Genomic DNA, 16,884 nt, shown 5'->3' with positions numbered 1-16,884 from the left:
ATCCATCTACAATATTTATTTTTTAAGCTTTTTTTTCCTTTTTTTTTGGTTAGCACTGGGGATTGAACTCAGGGCCGTGTGTGTGTGTGTGTGTGTGTGTGTGTGTGTGTGTTAGGTAAAAACACTATCGGAAGACTCCATCCCGGCATACACTCACAGTATTAATGCTTTTTCTTCTCAGAAAAACAAAATCCCCAGGATCATAAACCTCTTGAGAAAGAGCTCTTTGCTCAAAAGGCACTTGGGCCATTAAGGGAGAAACAAAGCCCAAAATCCCTTCCCTTCACAGACCCCTCACCGTCTCCCCATTAATTTATTTTCCCTATTTCCGGTCCATGGGACTTTGGCTTTAATAACTTCCTGAGTCAAAATTTAGCCCAAATCCCAGAGCTCGAAGATCTGTCTGGGGAGGGAGTGAGCAGTTTGGAAATCTCAGTGTCTGTAACCTCATTTTTACAGTTCACAGATGAGAACAGAATTCTGTCCCAGAAGCTCCGGGTCTCCTGGCCCAGGCTGACCCGTGTCCATCCCCACTACTTCTCTCATGACTCCTCTAACAGTTTCTCTAGAAGACACAAAACTTTTAAAAAGTCTGTCTGGCTTCCTTTCCCCATTTAGCCAACCACAGGTAGCTACACCCCCAAATTAGTTCAGGACTAGCTAACATTCATGCACCTGGGAAGAATCAACTCTGGGGGCTCCCTAGAGGTTACCTGCCTGGTAGTGGTGTATAAGGTTTTTAAGTTTCGGCATTGTGACATGCAGCCTGGGGGTATGGAACCTGTGTCACAGACTCAAACACCCTTAGAAGGCTGCCCCGCTTGGAGCCCGAGACCAATAGACCATGCTCTTGCTCTTGAAGCCCAAACCATCCATCAGAGCTTGTGGCCACTGCTGTTAGTCATCCGAGCCAGGCAGACAGCTGTCAGTGAGGAAGCAGAGGCAAGCAACGGAGCTCAATGAAATTTTATTTTGGAAATATGGCAAGAGTCTAAGGCACTTCAAACATTTAAATACATATACAGGACCAAAGTAAACGTGGCGTATGATAGAAATACACAGAGAAATACACTTTGCCTCCACAGATGCAAATCTGGAACCCAGTCCTCTAACCTAATTCAAACCTCTATCACCAGATATAGACACGGTTGGGCAGTTGCTTAAAACGTAACATGACACGTAGCTCTTTATGACTGTACTGTGGAATATAAAAGTTGAAAATACTGCTGTCAAATTCATATAGAAGTCTTTTATATAAAAAGCCATATAATACATCCACTTCTATAAACCAACTGAAAATATTTCTTGTTGTACTCTTATATATATGGTTTGAGAGTTCCATCTTCTATTTTTAGGCGGGGAAATTATCAGCGTGGGGGGCCAAGTTGCTGATGATCAAAGCTCTCTCCCTCAAGGTTCTTATTTTAAAGACAGAAGAGAAGTGAAAGAAGCAAGAAGCACCCTGGAATGGAATACTGGAAGGACTTCCCCACAGCTCCACATTTCGTAAGTTACTAAGTTCTTGTGGAAAAGTTCAAAACTACAATGTCACAGAGAATCTGACATTGGCTTACATGGTAGAAATGGCCTGGTCAGGCCAGCCTACCATTTCCTACCACTGCAAATAACGGAGCTGGTTCAGCAGCCACGGAGCTGGGTCCAAGCCCTACTAGAGCGGAGGGCTAGAGAGGAGACCATTTCCCACCAGCTTGGCTTTCTCTGCAGAAGCATCAGCCTTCAGCTGTTCCTTTACTCTTCTGTCTGCTGGTCAGCTTGGCGTGGTCCATTTACATTCAGTATCTGTCCCACCAACAGGAGTAACTAGCAGCTTCATGGTGGTACACGCAAGGGCCATGCTTACATAATCAGTCAAAAGAACCTCGGTGAGTGGGACCGGGAGACGTCTTTCTGCCAAGCCGTGGGGTGCTCTAGAGACCAGGAAAGGGAGGAAAACGGAGGTTAATGAGTGACTTCAGGCAGATGTGTTCCCCCAGACATTGGTTCATCGCAGCTGACAACCATCTGTGTGCCGGAGCCAGGCGAGCTCTTCCTGAGAATGTGGGACAGATGTCCACCCTCTGCAGGCATGCTCTAAAGCCAGCCGGGCTAAGCAGGGATTGTCCAGCTGTCCTCGGAAGTCAGCCTCCTCCTCCTCCTCCTCGGAGTAAATTCTGAGATGATGAGCAGCCTCCTGACAGCTTTAGGAACAGTGTCAGAGACACAGTGACATGTAGCCATGAGCTCAACCTGTGCTATTTGGATCATTATGCTTAGAAGTAACTCCTTGTGAAGAGCTGCTGTTCCCCCAAGGATGACTGAGACCCAGCCTATCCTGGCATGGGGTAGAAATGATGAAGAAATAAACTCTGGGCTAAAAACCCCATATTCAAAATCAACACAAGACCCCTGAGACCTGTTCATTCCCCTGGGAAGAGGCCTGCCAGCCTGGGAATTCCATCCCATTTGTAAATGCCAAATGCCTGCTACTGACCGGAGACTGGGTTTTCGAGAAGTTGAGGTGGGCGTACAGAAGAACGGCAATGTCCTTGTGTCCAGCTTCCAGGGCTATGGAGAGAGCGGTGCTGCCATCCTAAAGGGGAAATGAAAACAACAGGCCAGGCTGAGTCTCTCAAGTCTCCATCAGCAGGAAGGTAGCAAGCTGATAAAGCCCCGCAAGTCTAGCCATCCATCCGTTCCGTACTTCAGGAAGTGTTTCTGGATCTTACAGGTTGGGTCGTGAGTGTGGAGGTGAGAGAGACTACTCTCTGTCCGTTAGAGCTCAAGGAGAATCAGTCATTCTTTACCCATCAGCACTGGCACAGGGATGTGTACACGAAGGTCCTTAGAAACCAAAGGCTGCCCACTGAGAGTCCCTATCCAACTGTCCCACTTGCCAGAGGGGCCAGTAAGAACAGGAGGGGCAGAAACCTTAGTCTTTTTTTTCTTATAATCACAGACAGCCAGGTAAGAACTAGGAAGCTGTGGTCTTGTAGCCTTCTGCACCTCTGCTAAACGCTGGAGGTCACATCCACACGTTAGCACTCCACCCTGGAGGTCTGCCTGCAAACGTGTATCTTCTGGAAACACCCGAGGGAGGGGGGGGGGAACATTGCATATGGGAAGGAAGCATTTTTGGGGGATAGTAACTGTTTGATTCTTATTAAATTGCGGACTCTGAAATGGATATGAAGTAATTAAGGCAAAGGACAGCACAGCTTATTTCCTGTCCGGTTTTGAAGTAAGGACCTTCCTTTGGTCACAGGAACAGGAAATGATTCCCACGTGGGTTGAATATTAGCATCCTGCCCTCCCACACTGAGCATCTAGGGAGTAGCTTTCCTTCCGGAGGTCAAGTGAATGTCCCACTTGTGTATACGTTAAGGAAGTGGGCGAATGGCTGGGTAGCCAGGATTTCTGTAAGTCCCTGTCACACTACAGACTCATCATACAAAGTGACAAGTTTTCAGAAAGAAAACAATTGAGTAAAACCTTAAAACACATGCAACAGAGACAGTGGTGGGGGGAAAATGAGCTGTGAACCCATGCTCTCTGAAGAAGTGAACGGAAGGAACTGCGTTGTCCCTGGAGGTGGGAGGGTATAGCCCTTCTACCCAGTGGCCACCTCCCCTGCTTTGCTTGTTGGCGCGAGCCCAGTGGGATCTGAACTTTATGGCAAAGAAGGCTATTTCCCCTCTAACTTCATGGTGTTTTGAGAAGGATGCTCTAGCTTGAGCCAGTGTTTGGCAGAGATAAGCTTTCGGAATGAGAACCAGCTTGGTCTGACCTCCTCGTCCCAGAGTCGCTTCCATAGCTCAAGCACCAGTCCCGTGCTTTCTCTATGGCCTGGGCGCTCATGCAAGGTTTATCTCGGAAGGGGACAGACTGGGAGGGAGTTCAGTGAGGTTAAGTTTGGTAACGATGGGAACAGACCAAGCAGAAGCGGGAGAATGTGCTCAGAGTGGCCAAAGAACTCGTAGACTTCCTAGCTTATGTGTCACATAAGATTATTCACATTGATGAACCATTCATTGTAGATCACCCATGACACTGCACTCAAATGGTTAAGTGTTCCATCCAAGGGAGAGAGAAAACCCAAGCGTCTCCGGAGGGACTGCTCATCCACTGCCTCTGAGAGTTGGACTTCGTAGGGCCAATCTGCTCACCCTCCCGAGGAGCGAGAGCTGCGTCTCACAAACTCGAGGGTGAAGTGCGTATACATACTTTTGCTTTTGGCTCATGCAGTTATCAGACTATACATGGTAAATGCTGCTGAGCTGGGCTATGAAGGGAAGAGGCCTGGATGCCAACACCAGTCCACAAAGGAACAGGAAAGAGGGGCCCACACCCGCTCCTGGCTGGAGGCCCAGTGGCACTCACATTGTCCTCCAGGTGGCCATTGCAGCCTGGCTGGGCCAGCAGCAGCTTCACAATCTCCACATGCCCGTGCTCACTGGCACACATCAGGGCAGTGGAGCCCTCGTCGTCCTGGATATTGACGTCAGCCCCACAGGCCAGCAGGCCCTTCACCATGTCTATCCGGCCGTGACTGACAGCCAGCATGAGGGCCGTCTGTCCCGCCTAGGAGGGAAATGATGGTTAGAGTCAAAAGTGCAGACTGGGCGGGAGAAGGCTGCGGGTGGGATAGGGCAGATGACACACAAAGGCACTAGAGCTATGAGCTAAGGGAGACAGCTCTAAAGAGGTTTAAGATAGAATTGTGAACACATTTAGGCTCGAGTTCTGGCTCTGGCATAAAGCCACAACAGCCAGATCATTGGAGTCAGTAGGCAATGAGTGTATGATGAGGACCCTGTATAGGTAGGGACCCTTGTGTGCAACCATGTTTAGTCCCCCTGCCAGCTTCCCAGGCAAAGTAGGGAAAGATTCGCAACATGGGACTGAGCCCACGTGTCACCCGGTATGGTGGTCGGTGCATGGACTACAGCTGTCAGTGGGTCACCAGCAAGATGACCTGTCAACCTGGTCCTATGAGACACTGGCCAGGGTGTGGATGGTCAGTGTGGTGGGCAAGGCACTAACCTGACTGGCCTTGGCGTTCACGTCTCCGCAGCTGAAGAGTTCTTCTACAACCTGCATGTCCTTCTCTGCCTCCACAGCTGCAAGGGCTGCTAGCATGATGGGCGTGTAACCTGCCTTGTTCTGGTGATCTACGTTACACACGTCTGCAAGAAAGAAATCTCCTTAGGGAGAGCCATCCGGAACCGTTAAGTGCTCACTGGAGGTGTGAATGAGCCCTATGAAATAAGTGCTCTCTGAAAACGCCTAAAAAGCGAACGAATGTTTTAATGCCCTGTCCCAGCAGGCTGGCAGCAGCAGACATGACAGTAAGTGACGACAGGGCTCCCTGCTTGTGATAGGGTCATTATGCTGTGACACCCTGGCGGTGTGGGAGGATGGTTCTTGGTGTACCTTCTCTGAAGCATAAACGCTAACGAGGGATCTAGATAGGCATATGTGCAGAAACTCAATCACATGGCTTCTAACCCTAGGGCTTGTGGTGTAAGATCAATATTAATGCTCCAAGTCCTCTAAGAAACTGCCAAGGACCACCAGACCCCATGGGCTGGATCTCTTCTGGTCTTTAATCCTTGAGAAGCTTTCCAGGGCTTTAATGGCATGCCAGGATGAAGAGTAATGGAAAGTAGCTTTCAGAGGAGCAAGTACCAAGTTAAACACTTCAGATGAGACAAGACAAAAACTTGGCTTGGGATCCCACTCTATTACATAATGGGATGTACAGAAGGACCTCTGTGTAAAAAGCTAAGGCTGTGTGGTGGCAAAGTGGGTGCGCATATATACCCACGGTCCTCAGGATCTGAGCGACTCAGTCCTTCAGTGCTGAAGCCCCAGAGTTACATTTTATGGGCCAAAAATTTACTCAAAATAGTAAGCAATAAAATAAAGAAAATGAAGTGATTAACCAAGACCATCTAACAGTGGAATCAAGTCAATTTGCCAGGACATCCACTCTAGAGTTCTCAGGGCAGAGAAGACACCATTTCAAGAGCAATTCTGAAATCTTGTTCTGAGCTTCCCTGGGTACAATCCCATGCCCCGATTTTAACAGTATCCCTAGCTGTTTATAGTCTGGAGGGAAGGAACCTGTAATTGCTTCCTGCCATTAGATGCAAGGAGTTATTCCCTAACATGGGCACTGAAAGACTACGCTGTGCTGCGCTGGGAGGCAGCTCAGTGGGAGAGAGCTCGTCCAGCAGGCAGAAGGCTGCAGCTCCAACACCCACACCCCCAGAAAAGGAAATTCAGCAACTGAGAACAGTAACACATGCTGTGTGTGCTTGGATTATTATTTCTCCTGTACTAACAACTCCAAGATGGGGTGATGCCTATCAGGGCTACTGGGTCAAGAGACAGTCAAGGAAACTAGATAATTTCATCATACAATCGGGCGTTGACATTATATTCTCACCAGCCGTTACCGTGAATGCTGGGTTAGCTGCATGTCAGAAGCACTGTTCTGATGATGAACGTGGTTTGGGGGCTGCCCCACCTGCAGCTGAAGACTTCCTTCCTCAAGGGGCCCCTTCTGACCTGCCCTCTCACCTCATGGATAACGTGACCCCCACCACTGCATTCTGGGATGGCACGTTCCCACTACTGTCATTAACAAGGTAACGGGGGGGGGGGGGACACTGCCTCTCGTTTCTGTGATTCTTCAGGAGACGTGTAGTCAGGCAGGGACAGTGATGACTCTACCGTGGTTTTACTAGTCCCTGTCCTAACTTCTCACTTGTGTACAGTCACATAGTGGCTGGCGTGGTGTAAGGACAAACAGAGTGGCCACAGCCACAAAAGCTGTGACTCTGGGCTTGTGAGCAACACTCTGCCTCCCAAACAACCCAGTCCAGCCCGTGTGATTCATCCAGGAACAAGTGTGAGTCACAGCTATTAGCAGGGGTACACCTCATTTTAAGACAGCTGACCTGCAGCAAGAATATCTTCACAAAACTCCCTTCAAAATAGATGTGGATTCTGTTTCTTTATTGCCCGGGCTTGGTAAATCTCAGGCCTTGCATCCATTACCCAAGAACAGCATTCTTGCCACGTCATGTGGAGAAGCAACGAGAAGACTTGAGGATGGCCAAAGAACTACGGTATGGGTCAACCGGCTTTATGAAGACAAGTCGCAACCTGAGTGCCCTTAGGGGGACAACAGGACAACAGAGGTACCTGCATCCAGAAGCAGCTTGACGATCTGGAAGTTGGAGTGAGACACGCTGTAGTGGAGGGCGGTGTTGCCGTTGCCATCCGCCATGTTGATGATGTACCGGAGTACGTCCGGGGAGACAGCCTCGAACGCGGCGATGTAGTCACCCACCATGGCTGGCACCGCAGACTTCTGACTGGACACTCGGAACCACTCATGCTGGAGGGTGTTCAGACAGATCCTCTGCCAAAACACCAACTTGCTGTTAGTTCTATTTATGGCTCTCTCTTTCTCCCGAGTGCAACCGAAAGCCCAAGCAACCAGGCCTTTTATAGTCAAAGTGTGTGCTCTCAGCATCTGCTCTTAAAAGCTGCTGCCACCCAGCACCTCAAGAGTAGCTTCAAACAACACACTTGAACTCTCCCCTCTTCTGGTTTTAAATCGTCCTGTCCACACTGTGGTCACTAAGAAACAACGTGCAAGTGGGTTTAGAGCAGATCCTGGAGATTAGACTCTACTACTTATGAACGAATGGCCCTGAGGAACTTCCTTATTCTGCATCTTAGTTTCCATGTCTTAAAAAAAAAAAAGACCCAACCCAAACCACCCCCAACAAAATCCCTCATCTTATAGTATCTATAATGAGGTCAACACTTAGGCCTATCTCTCCTTTTGAGCTGTTTGTTTACTGAGCTAACGGGTCTTTCCAGTGACTGTTCATCGGAATTAGGAAGAAATCAGCACACCAGCAACTGTGTTGACCCAGACTGACTAACTCCAGCTTTTCCACCCCACCAGGATGGGAGATGAGGCTGGCCTAGGGTACCACCTAGCAAGTTCCAGGCCAATGTGAGCTACAGTGTGAGGTGCTGTCTCACAGAGCAGATTGGGACAATCTAAGTCTAGCACTCGTAGTCTGACATGGTGGCTGCCACTTCAGAGATACTTAGAATAATTTTTATATACTGGTTATGTATTTAATTTGTGGTGTGTGGGCAAGTACATGCAGGTCACACACACATGCGGAGGATAACTTGAAGATGTTGGTTGTTTTCTGCCACAACATGGGTCCTGGGGGTCAAACTCAGGTTGTCAGGTTGACAGCAAGCACCTTTACCCACTCCACTGAGCCATCTTGTAGGCCCCAGAGACACATCTCTCAAGGCCTTAGATACTAGGGCTGGGTTTGGCTAGTGAGGTCTCATGGGCACATGTCCCTGTGTGCTTGTTTGTGTTCAAGCCTGTGACAGCCACAGCTGGCTTTTAACCGACCATGCCAGGCCCTCGGTATTCTAGCTATGTGTCTAGGATTAGATAACTCCTGAGGTCTCATTTGGTTCTCAGAGTTCCACGGTCTCAGAGCCTTGCAAGTCACCCGAGCAGCAGCCACTGACTCAGATGAATCAGCCTCAGATGAACTAACCCCGCTGACACACAAAGACGCAGATCCAGGTTATTATCAAATTAGTGCGAGAAGCCACATTTTCACAATGTCCTGAAGATGGAGCTGCCAATCACAGGCCGGGTCAGGTCAAGCAGCTGCAGATCCAGTTGTCACCACGGGAGTGAATCACTCTTCAGCACACCAGATTAGCCGCTGTCCCAGCAGTACCTGCATGTCCTGTGCTGTGCTATTCCTGACCAGCTGGACAACCACAAACACCATATTACCTGCTACTGCATTTACCCAGCTGTGAAATAACAGTGCAGTTATTTTTTCCATTTAAAAATAGTGGCCGTCGGCATTCCACACCAGAACCTAATATATACTCTCCTAGTGAAAAGGGATGCTGACCTCAGCCCAGATACGTTTCTTCTAAAAAACGACCCTTACTTTTTAGAAAGTTCAGGAATGCTGTTCTTGGGGTCAGGAGGATCTGTAGATAGAAGCAGAGCATGGAGAGAGAAGGAGATGGCCTGCAATTAGCCTTCTCTTTCTTTCTGCCAAGTATGTGCCTCCCAGATGGTTCCACCACAAGAAAAGTACAGGGTGGGTAAAGGAGTGGATGCTGGGCCTCAGGGAAATGGTATGTTCCCTGAGCTGGGCAGTACGACTTCATCCTGCCGGCTATGTGAGGAATGAGCGGCTCAGGGAGAGGCATACACAACAGCCCGGCGGCAGGCTACCATGTTCCTGACCACGCTGCGCCAGGGTGATGCTGCAAGGCTGGGGCATTGTTCCGATCACACAGACTTACCATATCTTTGCTGGCCAAAGCTTTGTGATCTTTTATGTTATGTTTCAGTAAGTTGCAGGCAGACAACATCTTTTCACTTAATTCATACCTAAAGAGGAGGAAGAGGAGAAAAAAAAACACACACAAAACTCAGGATATGCCATAAAACAAAAGGGATTTTTTTTTTTTTTTATCTCAGAGCCCACAACCATTTAATAGGCCAGGGCTATGAGCCAGCCTAGGCAGGTCCTGATGATCAGAGCGGTCTCCAGGCACTGGTGGTTGACAGCGCCACATAAAGCTGGTACCTCTGCAATGAAGGGCTTTGCAGAAGCTTGACTTCCAGATACATCGATTTGGCCTTTAGGACATTACAAAATAACAATTGGAAAATTTTATTCCTTTCATTATAAGGGCTTAAAATTATTGTCTTGGCCAGGTGCGATGTTGTATGTCCTTGATCTGAGTACTTGGGAGGCGGGGGGCAGTGGATCTCTGTGAGTTTGTGGTTAGCGTAGTCTACATAGTAAGTTTCAGTGTAGCTAAGACTACACAGTAAGACCTTGTTTCCAACATGTGTATATGTATTTGTGTGTGCATACACATACACACATGTATATATATATATATATATATATATATATATATATATATATATATATATATATCTTAAGGAGCTAGAGAGGTCTAAGTTACACTATTTCTTTATGGTGACCTCATATCTAGTGACTCAAGTGTTTGTCCAACACATATGAAAAGCCAAAAATCAAATGACATTATAACTATCTCAATAAAGCTGTTTGAAACTCAGAAGATATCTCAAACCCCCTGGAAACACTTACCTTGTGTTGACAATGAGCTTCCATTTGACAAATGTAATGGAATAAATGCTTGCTGAAATGTTCTAATTTATACTTCACAGAATGAAAAACCATGCTGATGTTTCCATCTTTCCTTGTTTTATAAGAGATAAGTCCATCCTTACTAACAATGTCTCAAATTCAGCCTGTTTCTAAGGTGTGTGTCTCAGCCAACCAGAGCACGTGAGATGACGTATAACGGTCCCATATCTACTCTTGTGTCCCTTATCACTCTCAAGGAGTAACAAAGCTGAGAGTGCCTGACACACATCACCTTTCCAGTTAATCGTTTTTAGTTGAGGCTAAACTCCTTTTCCTCGCCTGCACAATGGTCCTGCGATAACAATTCTGACACTCGCGTCAAGATAAAATCTGAAATCTTAAACAGAGCGCTGGTCATCAGAAAGGTCAACCACGTCTCTGTATGCACGGTGATGTGTTCGAACAATGGATGCTGAGGTGGACAGCATTTCTACATGCCAAACTAGACAGCAAGGAGTTACCAAAGTTCAGCAAACAGACTAGCCGAATGAGCCACTCTCACTGATGTGCTCAGAGAGCTGAAAGGCACCGTACCCTGCACTAGTACCTTGACCAGCTGTGCATGCTTCTGAGACACAGATAAGACTAAACACACACATATAGCTGCAAACTACCTGAACCAGTTCATTCTATTGCCCAAGCGCGCCACGCATGGGAGGAAAATCAGGGAGGGGAGGGGAAATGTACCACACCTCTCTCTGATTTCCTCTTTCTCAGGTTCACATTCTGGAACCTGCACTTCATCTTCCACCCTGGCAGACTTGAAACCTTCAATATTAACTGCGTGGTGCCCTTCCGCCATTCCCCGAGTGTCGTGGTCCTTCTCCTCTTCCTCCTCCTCCTCCTCCTCCTCTTCCTCAGGAGGATACCCAATGGTGTCACACTCGTCATCTGACTCGGAAGAAGAGCTTCCATCCGAGCTGGATTCGTCACTTGAAGTTGTCTCATACCTAGGTGGCAATTGGGAGTTCAGGAGATGCAGGGTGTCCCCATAGAGACCCAGCGGCAGACGATCCTGGGAAGGGAAAGCTGTGGCCTGACCCCAGACATCTTGCCAGTGGTTTAGAGCCTGCAACTTAGAAACTCAAAGCAAGGTCTATTTGAAGGCCTGGTGAGTTTACAATGGGCTTTGACTTCAAAGGGATAATTCCCAGTTGAAGACTGGTATCATATACCATTTGTTCAAAAAAAAAAAAAAAAAAAGAGCCCTGATACCACCAGGTCAGAATAAATTGAGAGGAAAGTGACTTTACAACTTTACAGACACCAGATCTGCAGTTGCTTCGCATGCTCCTGTTGGTCCCATCCATTCTCCCACTGTCAAAGCGAACAGATTATGTAAGTAACCAATAGCTCCTTTGAAATCTTCTGGACCACATCGTTCAATAAAACTGAAGATTTGTAAAACATGCACCATCATGTTAAATCTCTCTTGGTAGCCTCTTTGCTGTAAATACCCAACGCTGCACTGTTGCTTTCTCATTGAGTAATCAACTAATTGCTTTGCTCCAACAGGAGGAGGACAAACAGGCTCAACCACCTGGGCCAACAGCTACTAGGCATTCTATGTAGAAAGCAAGGAACCAGAGCTATGGCCAGGTTACTCTTCAGTTGAAACATCCCACAGTCCTGCTCCTGAACACAGAGAGCTAAGTCTAAAGCAATCCATTCTGGAGAAGTGGATGGGCCCATCACTGGGCCCTGGACCAATGCTGCCAGTCTCTTCCTGTCCCTGTATTCTAACATGTATAAGCACAACTATTCAAATGAGAACAACAACCCTGATGGCTTGTTGCTGAAGATGTGTCCCGTCCCCCCCCCACCCCCCCCAGGCCAGAGGTAAGGAGATGTCACTTTCCCAGCTTCGGTGGGTATCCTTCAAAGAGGGACGTATCCTTAAAGAGAGCAAAAGAAGAGAAGAAAAGAAGCCCAGATGCACCTTTCTGCGGAGGGAATCTTCTATCATCAAGATGTGGCAGCATCCCAGAATAGGTACCCTGACAGCGACTTATTAAGTAGGTAGGAGGCAAAGGAGATAGGCTCTTTGCACCCCAACACCACCAGCTTGCCTTACCCGCCGTTAATGCCAATGAACTGAAGATTCTTTTTGGCTCCATTCGAATCTTTATTCCCATCGCTTTTCTTCATGATGGACTTCAGTGTGTTTTCATTATTTGGACATACTGAAAAAAAAAAAAAGTAAATCGAAGTGATTGATGTAAATCATGAGTTAAATGAGTGGGCTCTCTTTCCTCACATTTGTGAATGTAGATCTTAGTGTGGTTGTGTGAGAAACTTCCATGAAACCCACTGGGAGAGTATGTGCAAACAGAGAAAATAATCCATCATTCTATTAATAACGTTCTTTTAAACACGGGGGAGGGAATCCATCAGTGTGCCCAGACATTACAAACCTGCAGATAAGGAGCATTGGTACCAGGCTGTAATGTTTATAAAGTGATGTCATGTCTCAGTTCACCCTTCCTTAGGCACTGAGGTTGGGATCCTGGTACCTTTTCATCAGCTAAGAGAACCCAAGGGGTAGAATATGCATGCTAGGATGTGAAGGAAAGGAAGGCTGTTTATATAGTGCATAACCTGTAGCCAAGGCATCGCAGCTTGCTTTTTGTAAAGGATACTTTAGGCCTAGATGCCAAAAAACCCAATTATATAACCTTTCTTCCAGGTCAGCACATAAATCATTGGCTGGAAGGCTGGCAGTGTTGCCACAAACGGCACAAACTACAAGGAGACTTACCGTAGAGGCCGGTGGCTATCTGGTCATCCGTCAGGTTCACCGGGGGCAGGGTACTTCCCTGCGTGGGGAACTGCTCAAGGCCCTGGGTGTGCCTGACTTCTGCTGTCTCCGCCTCCACCTCAGGCTGGGGTGGCTGTGCATTCACCCGTCCTCCAGACCAAAGGCCTCTACACTTGCAGGTACAGGTACATTCCAAGTGATTTCCTGTTCCGAAGGAAGAGAGGGAAGGCATGCAGGGTTAGGTTCGCATAGCATAGACTTAAAAGTCAGGTTGTTAAAAAACAGCTCCAGGGACTGGAGAGATGGCCTGGCTGAAGAGCACTGGCTGTTCTTCCAGGACCCGAGTTCAATTCTCAGCACCTACCTGGCAGCTCACAACTGTCTGTAACTTCAGTTTCAGGGGAACCCTCACCTTCACACAAACATACATGTAGCCAAAACACCACCGCACATAAAAAAGTAAATTATTTTAAATTATTAAAAAAAAAACAAACCATTTCTCTCAACCCATCCTCTTCTCTGGTGACCTCTTGTGCTTTCTTTTTAATAAATCGCACTACTCATTTACATAGACTCGACTGCCCCACCCCCTAGGCCTTCGATGATTGTTAAGCTTGGTCCTTGCCCTTGGCACAATGTTGACCAAGGCTTGTCATCTGAGCCACATGGCATCCCCTCTTCTACTGTGGTTCCCTTCTGATTCCCTGGTGCAGAGTCATATTCCCACCCATCTCCAATACCATCAAGACTTTAGCTGAAACAAATCATGGTACAATCTACAGAGCAGCCCCTCTCCCTGGGAAGCTTGGGAAACGGGGTACCCATAGCCTAGAGAACACATGGAACCACCGTGGCATGGCACCAGCCTGCTTTCCAGTCTCATTCCTTTACTCCAGTGGTCTTCGTGGGGAAGGAACTTTGGTCCCATGGTCCTAAGGTTGGGATCTCTCTTTTCCGGACACCCTTCTGTGCAAGGCCATTCCCTTCTCCGCTGGCCATACCCTTCTTCCCCTCCCTCCACAACTGAAAGAAAATTTCTTTCCTCACTGCAGCTGTCTGTCACACTATACAAGGACAGGATGAGTTTTAGAAATACTTTCCTGTCAGCTTTCTTCTTGTCATGTTTACTAAACTACTTCTCCATGTGTAAAGCATTTCGTATCTGTTTACTGGCCAAAACAGACAAATTCACTTAAATTATATTTGTAATTCAATGTATCACAGAATTCTCAATCTGACTGACACTAAAATGATGTTGACAACATAGGATTAAATTAAAAAGCAAATTAATTGCAATACATGCATGCGTATCTGTTTGAGATAAGGCCTTACTGTGTAGCCCTTGCTACACAAGTCAAATTGTCCTCAAACTCACAGAGCTCCTTGCCTGCCTCTGCAAGCCATTATGTGCAGCTAAATATAACAGTAGACATAAACGTAACTTTATAGATAGCTAATCTGTAAAATTCCACTAAAAGGAATGAGCTATGGTGATTAAAAATTCTCATATATTTTCTATTTTTTTCAATACTGCGTATGGATTCGCTGTATTCAAAAATCGCTCTTACTTAGCACTTTAATTTTCAAAAACGTTATTCTAAGGATGCATAGAAACAAACAGGAGAAGGTTTTCATTTTGTCCGTTTTTTAAAACAGAAAGGAGAAGCTGACATCAGTCTGCCCTAAGGGACTAGTGGGTGAGCTGAACTACTGTCACTCATTCGAGAGAATGCTGTGCAGCCTTTATGGGCTCTGTGTGGTGCTGTGACCACAGTCTTAGCTCAGCAGGCTGTTCCTCAGCCTGGCATGTTGCCACTTTTCACAGTTAGTTCTATCCATGCTCTTTCCTAGACATAGACTAAACCCAATTTCTTTTAATTGTTTTTCTAGGATGCTGTTCCACCAAGCCCTCTTTCCTCTGTTATTACTCTGTAGCACTATTCCCAGCTCCTGTGCACTTCCTCCCTGGAAAGAGCAGGCTCCTTGAAGCCCTACTTGTTGGGTCTCTATTTGGGGTCCTCTGCACGGCTGAGAACAGTGCTGGACATCAGATTTCTTTTGTCAAATGTTTGTGCAATTCACCCGGAAACAGGGTTGCTGACTGAGGTCAACAGGTAAGGCAAGGTCACCAGGCATCAAACCAGTTCTTGTTAGTCACGGCAGGGAGAACTGCTACCTGTATTGCTAGAAAAATCTGTCCTAGGTGGTGTTCAAACTGGCCGGACTTGAATGGCCTGGACGTGATTCCCTGAGCTTAACAAGGCCCTTTCTGTAGGCATAGGCATCGCATGGAACATTGCCTGCCCAGCATGAAGCTCTGAACAGGACTGCCATGTGCAAGAAGAACAGAGAAGTAGGGCTGGAGATGCAAAAACCAGAGTGGCCAACAAAGTCCCATGAGATGATCTTAACCCTGGATATGCTTGGAAATCATGTTAGATGAAGAGGTGGGGATTTTTAAAAATACAGGGAAGAGCTCTTCCATCGTCGTCATCGCCATCACCATTATTTTGAGACAGGGTCTCACTATGTAGCCCTTGTTGACCTGGAACTTGCTATGAAGACCTAGATGGGTCCTAGAAAACAGCCTGCCTCTGCCACTTAAGTGCTTGTTTTAACGTCCTGGGCCACCGTGCTCAGTGTATCTTTTAACCTTTCCCCATGATTTTGCTCTGCAGTCAGAACTGAGAACTACTACACTAAGATTAAACAAAACTCCAACTGGACTGCCGAAAAATAAGACTTCGTATTCCATCGGGCTCTACTTATCAACTCGGCTGTGTATGGATTCTTAGAAATAACTGGTGGTTTAATTAACAGGCCTGGACCACCAAAGGTAGAAGGTCCATAGCAAATATTACATGTTACCCAGATAAGATTAAAACACAACAGTGTTGATTATGAACCCCATCCCTACTGAATTCTGGTCCTATAGCCCAGATGCTCCACATACCCAGTGGATCATTAACTCATTTAAAATGGTCATTGATACCAACAAAAACGTGAGCCTCACTTTAGGACTTGGCCAGGTTAGAGACGACTAGTGAGTGACAGAAATCCTAGTGGCCTGGAAAATAAAACACATTCATTCAATGCACTAATTCTAATTCTCAAGTATGCTGGACTCAGGGTTTAATATGTAGACAATCTTAATATTTAAGGCAAACTATATTGAAAACTATGTAACTCAAAAATGAAAACTTTAGTAACATCAGACACAAAGTATTAAATTAAAAAGAATTTCCATGAAACTAGGACCATGACATTTTTACACGGCTCCTCCCCTCTGCAATAGCTCTTCCTGGCTTTTGAAAAATTTTACTAAAATGATTTTTGAAAGTTTGTTCACAGATGTCTAGCAAACAAATCCTTTTTGTTTGTTTGTTTGTTTGTTTTTGTTGTTGTTTTTTTTTTGGTTATTCACAACAGGGTTTCTGGCTGTTCTAAAACTCACTTTGTAGATCAGGCCGGCCTCAAATTCACATAGGTTCACCTGCCTCTGCCTCCCAAGTCCTGAATACTGGGACTAAAGGTGTGTACCACCATGTCTGGCTGCAAATCCGTATTTCTATTTATTTTTTTTAATAGCTGATTTTAGAAAACACATCTCTAAACAGTACAGCAGGCTAAACAGCTAAGCTATAATGCCTACGTTTTTGCATTCTGACTGGATTTTAAAGACCATTTAGCGTCCCTGTCAAGAAGGAGTAGAATCATAATTCCTGATTCATAGTGGAGGCCATCCATGCCTTTACCTGTATTCCCAGAGTATAACTCTTTACCTACTGGCGAGCTGATGGGCACAAGCAGAGACCTGACATTTTGGGTACATACTGGCTTGAGGAAGAGACAGTGGAGATT

The 16,884-nt window shown here is 46.5% G+C and overlaps 1 protein-coding gene across 10 annotated transcripts in view; it reads right to left on the bottom strand.

The window, feature by feature from the left end:
* Positions 1-952: 952 nt before the first annotated feature.
* Kank1 (KN motif and ankyrin repeat domains 1) overlaps positions 953-16,884 on the bottom strand; it is a 190,125-nt gene continuing 174,193 nt past the window's right edge. For 9 of the 10 annotated variants that reach the window (XM_021195604.1, XM_029536852.1, XM_029536851.1 and 6 more), the window contains 9 exons: positions 13,024-13,227; positions 12,340-12,448; positions 10,958-11,215; positions 9,385-9,472; positions 7,210-7,429; positions 5,041-5,183; positions 4,378-4,578; positions 2,492-2,590; positions 953-1,928 (listed from right to left, as the gene is read on the bottom strand). In XM_021195604.1, the coding sequence (XP_021051263.1) occupies positions 1,866-1,928; positions 2,492-2,590; positions 4,378-4,578; positions 5,041-5,183; positions 7,210-7,429; positions 9,385-9,472; positions 10,958-11,215; positions 12,340-12,448; positions 13,024-13,227 (1,385 nt within the window). In that variant the 3' untranslated portion in view covers positions 953-1,865. The remainder of the gene's footprint in view (positions 1,929-2,491; positions 2,591-4,377; positions 4,579-5,040; positions 5,184-7,209; positions 7,430-9,384; positions 9,473-10,957; positions 11,216-12,339; positions 12,449-13,023; positions 13,228-16,884) is intronic. The other variant, XM_021195613.1, reaches the window with a different exon arrangement.

The sequence above is a fragment of the Mus pahari genome, chromosome 1, assembly GCF_900095145.1.
Source record: "Mus pahari chromosome 1, PAHARI_EIJ_v1.1, whole genome shotgun sequence".
In the NCBI taxonomy this organism is placed as follows: Eukaryota; Metazoa; Chordata; class Mammalia; order Rodentia; family Muridae; genus Mus; species Mus pahari.
This window is presented reverse-complemented; position numbering and strand designations above follow the sequence as displayed.